Below are 12,971 nucleotides of genomic sequence, written 5' to 3' on the forward strand. Positions count from 1 at the left end.
GATTGAGAAGTAGGCCCTGCCTAAACCTGTCCCCAGACAGCCCTTCCGTAGGAACTGTATGTCCGAACCTGTTAAATAATTTTTTTTTTTTTTTGAAGATAAAGTAGTAATTTCATTAAGAAATACAGATAGGATACAAGAGGATCTCCAAACGTTACAATTGGAAATTAAGGAGATAAATGACATCTAAAAAAGAGCACTGCATGTGCTGTACTCTCTGTTAAAATGTTTGTTCATGGAGGAGATTGTGTTATTGTGTTTAGTCTTTTAATCTAGGTGTTTAGAATAGCATATTCTCTAATTGCAAACTAGGCATTCAAATTTTTTTAGTTTTTGTTTTCATATTATTTTTACTATGTTTGCAGGTTGAGCTTGTTTGCAGGATTGCTACAGTGCTATTACAGACGCATCATCATCAGTTGGTTACTACCCCAGCTGCCAGGCCCATGTTGACAGTTCTTAAGGACATTCTTTATGCAAGAATAAAGGTAATTGTAGGCTTTCAATCTGTGTTGATGTAAAACTTTCATTGAGGAACAGGGCTGTACTAACTTAGCACAAGTAAAAAGGACATGAGAAATATGTGTTTTATCTGATGCATTATGCATAGACTGAGCCAAATTGGAAATCTATCGAACATAAACACATGATCAATTAAAAAAAGAAAAGAAAAGAGATGATAGCCATGTTGCATTGAGTCTATTGACTGACCAAATTTACTCCTTACCTGTTATGTAACTGGGCACCTAGCCAAAACAAGGCAAAAAAGAGATGTTAGGCGTTTAAAATCTGTACAGCAAGAACACAGAACTGGTGTACCATCTGTCATGGTTTTGAAGTGTTTGACATGATTACTTTCAAGAGTAATATGCCTTAAATGTGGGGATGGGAGGTGATGTTTGAAATTGTAAACTAGCTACATTATGACTGCCACTGTAGAGTTTTCAAATTATTAGGCCATCTAGTAGGTCGTAAGTTCTGACGTTGCATGTCATTTATCTTTCTAGTTCATTAGAATGGCTACATTGGTTGAACTGATGATTTCTTGGACATGCAATTGTATAATTGATCTTTGAGAAGATTACTATCATGATCTTTGAGATTACTAACATGGTATCTGTGGTCAGTTATTGAAACAAAATCCTGTAGCATTATTATTGCAGGAGTAAATATATGGATGTTTAACCATGGGTGTCATCATGACAATGTTTGTAATGTGCTGGCCTTTGTTAAATTTGATCTGATCAAATGTGTCTATCAAATGGTATATAGACATGTGGATTGTTGAATCAGTCCTGCAATATAATGCTAGATCTTGGACCTTGCTTGCCCTTTTAGTATATATTGGTATCATTATCTATGATAAGGAAATAGGAGAGAACCTTAAATTCTACATTGACAAGATGGTGGTTGAATGTGTCAGGCATGCAAAGATACACTTGGTTTCAACCTTGCAGCTATGGATCATCTCAAGGTGCGTATATTAATTTATAATTTCGAGTCTTGTCTATTTTTTTTTTTTGGAATAGATAATCACATGGCTATTGTATTCAAAATAAGCTACATAAAATAAACTAGTAAATAAATAAATGATATAAGCTGATTTTTGTTGTTGTGATATTTCAGCAACTGATGGCTTCAAGGTCTGATGCATTGTTTCGAGATGCAAAGTCAAAGTTATTAGAGATCCGTGCACAACATTCAAAACGTTTAGATGCAAGGTTGGAGACGAGAGAAGAAAAAAGAAAAAAGAAGAAACAAAAGAAATCAAGTGATGGACATGCTTGGACATGATTTTGGGTCAACACATTGTTCCAGATACTTTTAGAGCGGAATATCATCCTTAAGGGAAACTATGACTTTGTCAAAGCAGCATGGAATCGAAGGTTTTCTTGATCTGCATTTTATACGACAAATGGGGAAAGAAAACTTTACCAAGCATGTCTGAGTTCAAGAAAAACTGTTAAGTTTCCAATAGCAAAGCTGCATTGTTTTACAGCGCGATAAGCTATATCGACAACAAATGTAAGAGGTCTGAAATGAAAAAAGAAAAAAGAAATAGATCAAAGCTAGAGGATGTAACCTGTAATTTTTTTAAAAGACAAAAAAGTATGTGTCATATTGATATGCGCATGCCGCTGAAAATGTAAACATATGATGTGGGTTTTATATTTAACTTTCCAAAATTTTGAAAAATTATGTTGTGTGATCAAGCTTGAAAAAAGTATTGAAGCGATGATATTGGATTGGAACAATGCCACACTTGTACTGTCATTTTTAAGGAGTGCAGGCCGGGATAAATTGAAATGTTCAAGCAGACCATCCTCCATTTAGAGATGGCAATGGGGCGGGCCGAATCCGAAGGTGGGGTTTTAACTCCCGTCCCACATAGTTTTGTCTTATTTTATTCTTGCCCCCGCCTCGCATGATAAGGAAAATTTTCTTGACCATCCTGTAAAACTTTACTTCTTATTAATTTGCCTCCAACTATTACAATTGTTTTTAATAAAACCAGTTTTGTTAATAAAAATATTCTTGAAATTACAAATAAATTTATCCCATCAAATCAAACTAATTTTTAACAAAAATTGAATAATATTATTAAAGTGTTTAATAAGACAATATCACAACAAAAACAAAAATCTCATAATGCAAAATCAATGATTCAATAGTATATAAATTTGTTTATAATAAAGACTAAAAAAAAAAAAATGTTAAAATTGGTACCTTGTTTCCAACATTCCTAAAGAAAAATAAAAGAGGCGGAAAGTCTTATTGGGTAGAATAAAATAAGTTGTTGATTTGTTTGTTTAAATAGTAGGGTTTTAGGATATGAAAAATTTACAATTTAACATATATCAATGCTGGGTGGGGTGAGGCGAGTTGGGTCTAAAAAGTCTAAACATATCCCTGCCCCACCTTGTGGTGTGGGGCTAAAATCTTGCCTCATCCTTCCACCATTACCTTTGTGGGGCGAAGCGGGGCGGGATGGAGCAAAATTGCCATCCCTACTCCATTGTCTCTTACTATGTGGTAGTTTGGCGGGTAGAGATTGGTCGTCGTAAAAAAAGAGAGATGGCTGCCCTAGCTTGCATCGTTTATCGGAGTTTACGCATCTGATTTTATAACATGCACAAGTCTGCCCATTGTTGAACAAAACATTGCTCATTGCTGCATAACTATTGAGGCCATAGCCTTCTCTCAATATATCTTCGTAACCACAATCTTCCCCTATAATATATATATATATATATATATTTTTTTTTCTAGAGTAATAATCAAAACTAATTAAATTGCAAACTTGTTAGAATGTCGAGCAATTGTGAAGCAACGCTTTTCTTTTTGAACAAATCAAGAGTGGTTAGAAGTATAAGAGGAGAAAACAACATTGGTTGTACCTGTGTTGGAAGACCCGACCACTTTCTTTTCCTCACATTCCGATTTGCTCAATTTAACATAGTCAACTCATGTTTTTAAAAATCTATTTTTGCCAAATTTATATTTAAGTAAAATAATTTTTTTTTAAAGTCCGTCTAAAAACACCTTTGGTCTGACTCTAAGTCCTCACATCAAAGTTGATTATTTATTTATATTTTTAAATGTGGATAAATGCCCATATTCCATAAGAGCAAACAAAGAGAAAGAAGTTTTCTACCAAAAAAAAAAAAGAAGAGAATCAAGCTGAAAAATGAGAGTTGCATTATTTTTATTATTTTATTTTGAAAAAAAAAAAAATCCCATGACAAGTAAGACAACTTTGGAAAACATTGTTAATTCTTATTAATATTACAAAGTGACATTTTTTTTTTCTCCAAAAAGTTGTATATTAAGCAATAAGGGAAATTGCACTTAACCCATTTGTGGTTTGGTGCCCACATGTGGCCTAAAACTTACCACTTAACCTACCTGAGATGCCCTCCGTTAGACGCCGGTTACCCACCTTGCCATTTTTGTTAGAAAATTCCCTTTACTATATAAGCCAAAATTAGAACCCAAATAGAACCCCCCAAAAAGAAGAATGATCTCTCTCCCTCTCAAAATCCCTAAAAAGCTCCAAACCCATTATCCCTTTCTCTCTTTACTTTGATTGCCAAAGTGAATTTTGAACATGTCTTCTTCAAATTATTACTCAGGTTCCAGTCGCCATTCATGTTTTGCTCACCGTTGTCAGCGACGGATTGCTTTGACCTTGAACAATTTTGGTAGACGGTTTTATGGGTGCTGCTATTATGACGTGGTGAGTAACAGTTGGTTTTTAGATTTTTTTTTTTTTTTTTTTTCTGGTTTTGTTGGTTTTTTGGTTTGTTGGCTTTATGAATAACCCTAATCTGATTTTGTTTGTAGGATTATGAACCTACTTGTAAATACTTTAGGTGGTTGGATGACAAAATATGTAAGCATGGGTCTGAAGTTGCACCCATTGTCCTTGCAAAAATCAGTATGTACAAGAATCAGGCAAGAGTTGCACTAGAAAAGGAAAATGAGGCTAGTGATAAGGAAAAAGTAGCTACTGAGAGGGAAATTCTGGCTCGTGCAATGGAAGAAGAATCAAGAGGAAGGGAAAAAGCTAGGGTGAGAGAGAGGATAGTTAAAGAGAAGTTACACAACTACAAATTTGCACTTGTTGTGTCTTGGGAAAAAAAAAAAAAAAAAAAAAAAAAATGTGTTTTATGGTAGGATGGAAGAATTTGAAACAAAGCAATTGAGTTTGCCTTGAAGGCAAGTTTTTGTAATTATTGTGTAATTTTGGGTACTACCACTTTTGGCAATGTGTTGTATTGATATCACTTTTGGCAACGTACTGTGTTGATATCATTGTTAGGAAGTGTATTCCATGTATTTGGCACTATGTAATGTTGTTGTTTATTTGAATAGAATATGTTTTTTACCATTGTTGCCAATGCCTAACTAATATGTAATGTGTTCTTGTTATGCACCTCACAAGATTCTGTTTATATCAAATTCTGAAGTATAAAGGAGTATGTTTTAAAGTAAGAGTACCATTCCATACATATATAATAACATATACAAAACATTGTTTAAAACAAGTGGACTCCACCTGATATTAATGGCTAAACAATGCCAAAGTACAAAAATAATATGTGGTTCTTTCCCCACTAAGAGAATCACAAAACAACTTTATAGTAGAAAGTGGTGACATGCCACTATCAGACATGCACAATGACAAAAAAGTAATACAACTAGAAACACATTCTCCAGTCTTCATTTCCCAAAGACTTTACCCTTGCCCTTGACCCTAATCTTGTCCTTATCCTTATCCTTGCCATGCATACTGTCTCTTATTGAGAATATTGCACCAGATGTTTGAGCTCTTAATCCACCTCTTCCAAATGAGAATAAATGACTTCTCCAAAGTACCCTTGGTGGTACCAACCCCCTTGGAGGCTGCAAAATATATAGCAACTCCATGTCAAGATAACCCTAATCCAGTGTTTTACATAAGTATAAAGGGTGGTGTTAGTGTATATACCTGAGATAGAGGTTTTCTTGTGTCCCATGATTCCTTAGGAGTATGGGAGATGGGCTGGCTGCATGAGAACCATATAAGTTTTCATTGCATATTCCCTTAAGGCAGCCCTAAAGACTTTCCCATTTGGAAATTTTATATCCTTGCATAACTGAGTGTTACTCATGCCAGTCTTCTCATTGAACTCTAAACATCTCACCCTTCTATCCTCGTCCTCATCCTTAGAACTGTTAATGCTCCTAGTGTCATTATCATCAATAGCCTTTTCAGCCCAGTCATCATCATCAAGAGTTTGATCACTGGCAATAGCTTTTGGTTTCTTCCCTTTATTTGTAACCTGCTCCTTCAAATGCTCTCCCTCATTTACCTTTTCAGTCTCTCTTTGATGCTCTCTCATATTGGGCACCTCATTGTTCTGAGCACATGGTTCACCAAATATATCATCAAGATAATTGGTCCTTTATACCCTTCATCTAGCCAATTAGGTTTATCCACATGAACATCTTCACTACCAACAGTTTGTCCATAGGTAGCATTGTCATCCACATTCTGCCCAACACTAACATCCACATGCACTTCTTCACAACCAACAAGTTGTCCACCCCTAGCATTGTCATCCATATTCTACCCAACACTACCATCCAAATGCACTTTTCCATAACCAACAGGTTGTCCAGCCCCAGCATTGTCATCTATAGCCCCACCAACACTACCATCCCTTAAACCCTCAATAGGTTCTTCTCTAACATCATTTTGCTCAACCACAAATATTGTAAGAGAGAGAATATTGTCACTGCCCCCAGTGTGTTCACCCATTACTGGAGCCACCTCCTAATCAGTACCATCATCTTCATCATTCATTTCCCATGCCTTTTCTACTGCAATTGGTTGATCTAGTTCAACTGTAGGTTCTTCAATAGCAATTGGTTGAACTTCAGGTTCTACATAAAATGTGATTTCGTTTGTTGGCCATTCAGCATGTAGTTTACACATGTAAGTCACATCATCATCTAAAGTAATTAACTTTAAGCCTTCCTTTAATTTACCACCAGGTATTAAATAATAAACCATACTATTAATGAGTCCCCTAGCATCAGCATAAATGTCTTGTATCTTAAAATGATTTAGTAGATCTAGATCAACATTACCCATTACATATACCTCACCACTTACATACTTTAAACTAGGGTTCCACTCAAAATACCCACTATGGTGAACAGTAAAATCAAAATGAATTTCATTAACCATCTACAGGAGTTAAAACACATTCACAAACAATAGTAATTAAATACAAAACCAACGCATGCACAAAGAGTACCAATCATTGACAAAAGCAAAATAATTTCATACAACATAAAATACTATTTAACGTGGGGTTAGGGGAGACAAGAAACACAACCACCTAAACAATTTGTCTCCATAGGACCACAAACAACCTAAAGATGCATCTACCCAAAATATTCCTAGGGACCATAGTCATCAATGTCAACTATAAAAGTAAGAAATCATTTAACAGAAAACCACTAATTTTATGATAGAAAACCTTTAATCAAAATCACTTTTATCAATCGTTACACATTGAAAAAGAACAAACACAACAACGGTAAACCCTACAAAGTCATTACATACCTAATATAGAGGAAAACCCAAGTTTCAGTACACCTCCTTGCTCGCAATTAGTAGAGTAAATGTTTAGATTTCACTTTGCAATCAAAGTAAAGAGAGAAAGGGATAACGGGTATGGGAATTTTTAGGGATTCTGAGGTAGAGATTCTATTTGGGTTTTAGGGATTCTATTTGGGTTCTAACTTTGGCTTATATAGTAAAAGAGATTTTCTAACAGAAAAGGCGGAGGTGGGTAACAAGTGTCTAACGGAGGGCACCTCAGGTGGGTTAAGTGATAAGTTTTAAACCAGATGTGGACTTTGTTAAAACGAGCCAAACCACAGGTGGATTAAGTGCAATTTCCCCTAAGCAATATGAAACTCCTATGATAATAAATTGTATTTTGTAGCAGTCCTAGTTGCTCTATAAAAATTAGAGGCGACATTTTTGTATTTTATTTGCAAAACATCATCATATAGGTATATTTTGATTTGGTAGATATTTATGAATGTATCAAGATAAGCAATGTATCAAGTATAGGCTATTTTTCTTCAATAAAAAAGAAGTATAGGCTATTTAGAGTATTATGGGTCTAAGAAAATCCTCCCTTGTATTTAACCTATAATAGAACACATTTCTATCTTGGGTATATGCATTCGTGAATGAGGGCAATTAAATTTTGATCTAAGTATAGATTTATTTATTTATTTATTTTAGGATTCATGAATCCATAGTTTTTTTTTTTATTTTTTTATTTTTTTGGGGGTGTGTGTGTGTGTCTATTGTTTATCTCATATTTAGCTTGATAGATCACATTTCTACCATGAGTGGAGGCAATTAAATTTTGATTTAAGTATAGTTTTGTTTATTTTTGGATTGATGCATTTATAGTTATTTTTTTTTTCTAGTGTCTATTGTTTATCATTAGTTATAAATTAATTCTCAATGTTGATACCTCTTCTATGTGCAATGAAAACTTACCTACATTTTGCTTTATTTCAAATGCACCACATACAATTTATAACCTATCCAAAAGTTGAGTTTACCATCAGAGACGGACCTAAGGGGAGTTTAGAAGGGCTGGCCCTTAACTATAAGAAAAACAAAATACTAGTATATTCTTTTCATTTTTATAGTTACCCCAAAACCTTATCCCCTCCCCTCCAAGATTATTAGCCCAACTAGCCGAACCCAAAAACTAATTACAAACCAAATTTAGAAAAAGAAGAAGTTAGAGAGTCATGACTTGAGAGAGACCAAGCGAGTGAGACAGTTTTAGAAAATTTGAAATTTGTCCCCAAATATATATTATTGGCCCCCCTTCCTTTAACAAAATTTACAAATTGACCCAATCCTTTTGCTTGTTGTCCCAAGAATAATGAGAAAACCTTTGGATCAACTGAAAATACCCACAAACAAATCACAAATCTAATCTAAACAAATCTAATTGTCCCCAAAATAACAAGAATAACCTTTAGACAAACCAAAATTATCAACTAATAAAGCAAAAAATCCAATCTAAACCAAAAAAAAAAAAAGATAAACAAAACAATCGCAAATCCTCAATTTTTACCCACTTCGATTTCTGTTGCCCTCTTAACTCTCATTCTTCCTTTACTCCACCAAGTCCTTGTCATTGATCACATTGGTCTCTCTCATTGCTGTTCTTAGATTGCCTTTTTTGTTTTTTCTATATAATTTGGAAAAATTACACTTTACCACTCTAAACTATACCTCATATTATCCTTTGCAGCCCAAACTTTTTGAATGCACATTTTGCACCCTAAACAATAACTCTTGTTACACTTTGCACCTCGACGTTAAGTTTGTTGTTAACTTGGATAGAAATTCAAAGTTTAGGGTGCAAAATGTAATTAGAAGTATAGTTTAGAGTGGTAAAATATAATTTATCTTTTGTTTTTAAAGGATTGAGAACATGAGTAATTAGGACTTTTTACGTGGTGCCATATTTCTCTATTCAAGTTAACGACAAACTTGATGTTGGGGTGTAAAATGTAATAAAAATTGTAGTCTATGGTGCAAAACATGTATTTGAAAAGTTTAGGGTACAAAGTGTAATCAAGGGTATAATTTAAGATAGTAAAATATAATTTCCCTATCAAATTTTAACGGTTTGTTTAGAGTTTTTTATTTTATTTATTTTATATAAGATAGAATTCTACTTTAACTTAATTTATGTGTATATGTGTGTGAAATTATTTTTTTGAGACTTGAACTCTGATCTTTACTCTCCACACTTCACACATATTTATACTTATGAGTGACCAACATATCAAAGGTACACGTGGTTTGTCTAGAGTTTTAAACAATGATTAATTTTTGGATAAGACTTGTGTCCAGTGAAAATTTTCACGGAACACGACAGGATTTAGACACGTGTCCAAGAGTGGATATGTGTCCAAGATCTAATGTGTTCAGTAAAAAGACACCAGCCGAATCCTTAATTTTTTCTTGGTGGTGAACTAGCAGTTGACCAAGTCAAAGGGTTAACAGTAAGTGAATGTTTGTGTGACCATTAATTAATCTTTTAATGAGTAGGGGGTGCAACGTGTGTGGTTGTGAATTTGTTGTGTTAATAAATTAGTATTAGTTTATTTTGGCTTTTGGAGCCTTGTGAAATTAAATAGCTGTGTTAATAAATTAGTGCTTAGGTGAATGAGTGGAGTATGCATATTACTGTGAAACTAAGGAACTTAATCAACATAATATAACAATTTTATTAACATTACATATATCCTCGCTTGGCCCCTTGAGTTTAAATACTGGTTCTATTCCTGGCGGCCATACATGAGTATACAATTCTTTGGAATCCATGATTTGGACCTGAGGTGGACGTCGTTGGTTTTAATTTTAAGATTTTCTAACCATTCTTTTCAATCAACACAGTCATACTCATACCAATTTGTCCCCACCCCCCCACAAAAAAAAGAAAAGAAAAGAAAAGAAACACAGTTATACCTATCATTTATTATACGATAGTTCTAAGACTAATAAAATTTTGATTCCTGGTATACATATGTATATAATAAATTTCTGACCCCTTTTTTCTTTTCCCTTTAAGATAAGCAAAGATTACAGAGTAATAGTTCAACCTAAAATTGAAGCAATCAGGCAAGAGATGGAGAGAAAAATGACTGAGAACCAAACAAGCAAACATATCCATTAATTTTTTTTTTAAAAAAAATAAGCCATGCCGCTAGTGTTTCTATCACCTTTAAATCAAACCCATTATTTAGGGATGAACTGAATACAGGTGATAGTACACATAATACGGTGTAAGCCACACTCATATTGGCTCAATCACTCGCATAATCATCTATATTTATAGTTTTTCTTTTCTTACCTTTGTGGTAAGTCTGGAACCGCTACATTGAAATCTAAACAACAGAATACAATATAATAGAATGCCTCAAATGTACCATGAGGCACAACCTTTTCATAGCCAGCAAATATAAGAGACGCACCAAACTTTAAGCAATCAAGCAAGAAGATGTGGGGTTTTTATATATTCTACTTGAAGTTCTTCCCTTCGAAAGTCTGCCCAAACTGCCAGTTCTTGGGGGCAATGTGCCATGAGGTTGAGTATCTACCATCACTTGCTCTAACTCGGAAAGTCAGTGATTCTCCAACTAACATTGCATTTGTTTCCCACTTCTGACCCCAGCTTCGCTTCATTGGTGTCCATTTCAGTTTTTTGTTTCCCTTAACTTGCAAGCTTACCACATCTCCAGCTCCACCAACATTCCATACTAAGACTTGGTTGAAATAAGGATTTCCAGTTACGGTGAATCGAATTCCTCCTTGCTTTTTGCATGGAACCCTGCCATAAATATTATAATTCATCACACATTTAGAAACCACTAAGCCAATCATTTGGGGTTCAAGGTGAATCATATTAACATTACTAAATTACGAACTATAATTATATTTTCATTTGTTGTCCCTATAATTTCAATTTTTTTCATTTCACTCCTTTAATTTACTTAACTTTTCAATCTAGTCTTTCCATTTTATCCATCCAAACAAGTGGAAGTTATATAGGTCTGAAATGAAAAAAAAATTGGTATTACGTGAACAAAAAGTTCTTTCTTTGTCAAATTGATATGCATATGCCATTGAAAACGTTGACACATCTGTTAATCATGATGTGGGTTTTATATTTCACTTCACAAAATTTTTACTAGTGTGATAAAGCGTGAGAAAAGAATTGAACCTGCGGTATTGGACTGGAACAATGCCACCTTTGTACTCAGCAATCTTGAGGAATGCAGGCTCGGCTAAATCGAAATGTTCACGTGGTTCATTGCACCATCCTCCATTGTCACTTGATTCGTAATAGTTTGGTGGGCACTGATTGGTCGCTGTAACAAAAAGAGAATGCTGCCCTGGTTTGCACCATTGAGGGGAGTTGATACATTTGATTTCATAACATGCACCACAAGCCTGCCCAGTGCTGAACAAAACATTGCTCACTGCTGCAGTACTATCGAGCCCATAGCCGTCTTTCACTACATCATCGTAACCACAAGCTCCCCCTATAATCAAAAATTAATTTTTTTCAAAAAAGTCAGTTGCAAAAATACATGAAAACAAATTTAATTGCAAATTTCTTAAAAAGTTGAGCAATTTTGAAGCAATGCTTTTCTTTTTGAACAAATCAGGAGTCGTGAGAATTAATAAGACAACAACGAACTAGTGGACACGTTCAAATTTTCTATGCAGCTTCAACATCTATTTGAGTGGATTAAATAAACTTTTGGTTTTCTTACATTTTTTATCCGCTAAAAATCTCATCCATTTTGAAAAGAAAATTTTTGATGAATTCTAGAACAAATAATTGACTAGTTTCTCGTTAGTTTCCTCTCTTTTCATGTAAACAAAAGAAAAACCAAGCAATGGCAATTTGATTTCTTAACATAAAACAAACAAGCATTCATATATAATTCATACCGAAGGATCCTGGGCCGCCTTCATAGAAGGTTGCATGGGCCTGCTTCCATGGGCCAGGCTTGAACTTTGGCCTATGGTGCTTGGGCATAACTATACGATGATGGGCTCGTGATCCAACTGCATGGTGCACACCATGATGAACAGAGGCATAGATATCAGGCACTGCAATGACCAGCAACAATGAAACCAAGAGGACTTGCAATGGCAGTGCCATGGGGTCAAAAAGAGGTAATTTGCTGGCAAAAAAAAAAAAAAAAAAAAAATTTTTTCTTTCTCTTCTGTAGTTTTTTTTTTTTTTTTTCCTTTATAAGAAAACTTTTTTTGTTTTTTTAACTTAGATACTCACCAGGAACCGGGTATATATAGTATTAAATTTCAGTTAATGTTTGTAACCCCAAATTTGGCTAAATGATAATTTTGGGAGGATGCTATTTTTTCTTTTGAGAAAATGGTAGGATGGTATTTAACAGGGCAGTTTTAATAGTAAATGATGTTTATCCTTCACCATTCCTTACGAACAGAAATAAAAACGCGCTCTATTTTTGTAACAACTTTCTCCTCAAAATAATAGTCTGTTCCTCAATTTTTTTTTTCCGGTAAATGCATGATTGGTTCTACATAGTTTTTGTTTTTCTCTAACATCTTGATTCATGTTAAACCAAGAAAAGTAGGATGGAAATTGTACTATATATGCCTCATTCTCCTTCAAAAGGGCCGTGTTATAGTACGTACTTAAATAGTTAGACGGGTACGCGTCCTCTATTTCCTGCCATTCAATCTTATAGACTATAGTTGTAAAATTGGTTCATGAAAATGACCAAAACATGTGCACGCACACACACTAAAAGGACACTGAAGTGTCATTATCCAAGAACAAAGAAGATGAATTTGTCCACTATACTTTGAA

General features: G+C 34.3%; 2 protein-coding genes across 2 annotated transcripts; one reads left to right on the forward strand and one right to left on the reverse strand.

The window, feature by feature from the left end:
• The first annotated feature begins 333 nt into the window (after positions 1 to 333).
• On the forward strand, positions 334 to 2,255 carry LOC111997118 (uncharacterized). The gene is made up of 3 exons (XM_065762772.1): positions 334 to 488; positions 1,424 to 1,474; positions 1,627 to 2,255. The coding sequence occupies exons 1-3, from the start codon at positions 447 to 449 to the stop codon at positions 1,792 to 1,794; spliced, it is 261 nt and encodes an 86-aa protein (XP_065618844.1). The 5' UTR covers positions 334 to 446; the 3' UTR covers positions 1,795 to 2,255.
• Positions 2,256 to 10,249: 7,994 nt separating this feature from the next.
• On the reverse strand, positions 10,250 to 12,301 carry LOC111997113 (expansin-A16). Its single transcript, XM_024029167.2, has 3 exons — positions 12,065 to 12,301; positions 11,328 to 11,649; positions 10,250 to 10,934 (listed from the first exon to the last, which is right to left on the reverse strand). The coding sequence occupies exons 1-3, from the start codon at positions 12,276 to 12,278 to the stop codon at positions 10,625 to 10,627; spliced, it is 846 nt and encodes a 281-aa protein (XP_023884935.2). The 5' UTR covers positions 12,279 to 12,301; the 3' UTR covers positions 10,250 to 10,624.
• Positions 12,302 to 12,971: the final 670 nt, after the last annotated feature.

This window comes from Quercus suber, unplaced genomic scaffold, assembly GCF_002906115.3.
Source record: "Quercus suber isolate HL8 unplaced genomic scaffold, Cork oak 2.0 scaffold_472, whole genome shotgun sequence".
Lineage (NCBI taxonomy): Eukaryota > Viridiplantae > Streptophyta > Magnoliopsida > Fagales > Fagaceae > Quercus > Quercus suber.

Coding starts and splice junctions, on each gene's coding strand:
- LOC111997118 (XM_065762772.1), top strand. CDS start 447: ATGTTGACAGTTCTTAAGGACATTCTTTATGCAAGAATAAAG. Junction 489..1,423: donor TTCTTTATGCAAGAATAAAG/GTAATTGTAGGC, acceptor TGAATGTGTCAG/GCATGCAAAGATACACTTGG. Junction 1,475..1,626: donor CAGCTATGGATCATCTCAAG/GTGCGTATATTA, acceptor GTGATATTTCAG/CAACTGATGGCTTCAAGGTC.
- LOC111997113 (XM_024029167.2), bottom strand. CDS start 12,278: ATGGCACTGCCATTGCAAGTCCTCTTGGTTTCATTGTTGCTGGTCATT. Junction 11,650..12,064: donor AGGCGGCCCAGGATCCTTCG/GTATGAATTATA, acceptor TTTTGATTATAG/GGGGAGCTTGTGGTTACGAT. Junction 10,935..11,327: donor GTTCCAGTCCAATACCGCAG/GTTCAATTCTTT, acceptor TATTTATGGCAG/GGTTCCATGCAAAAAGCAAG.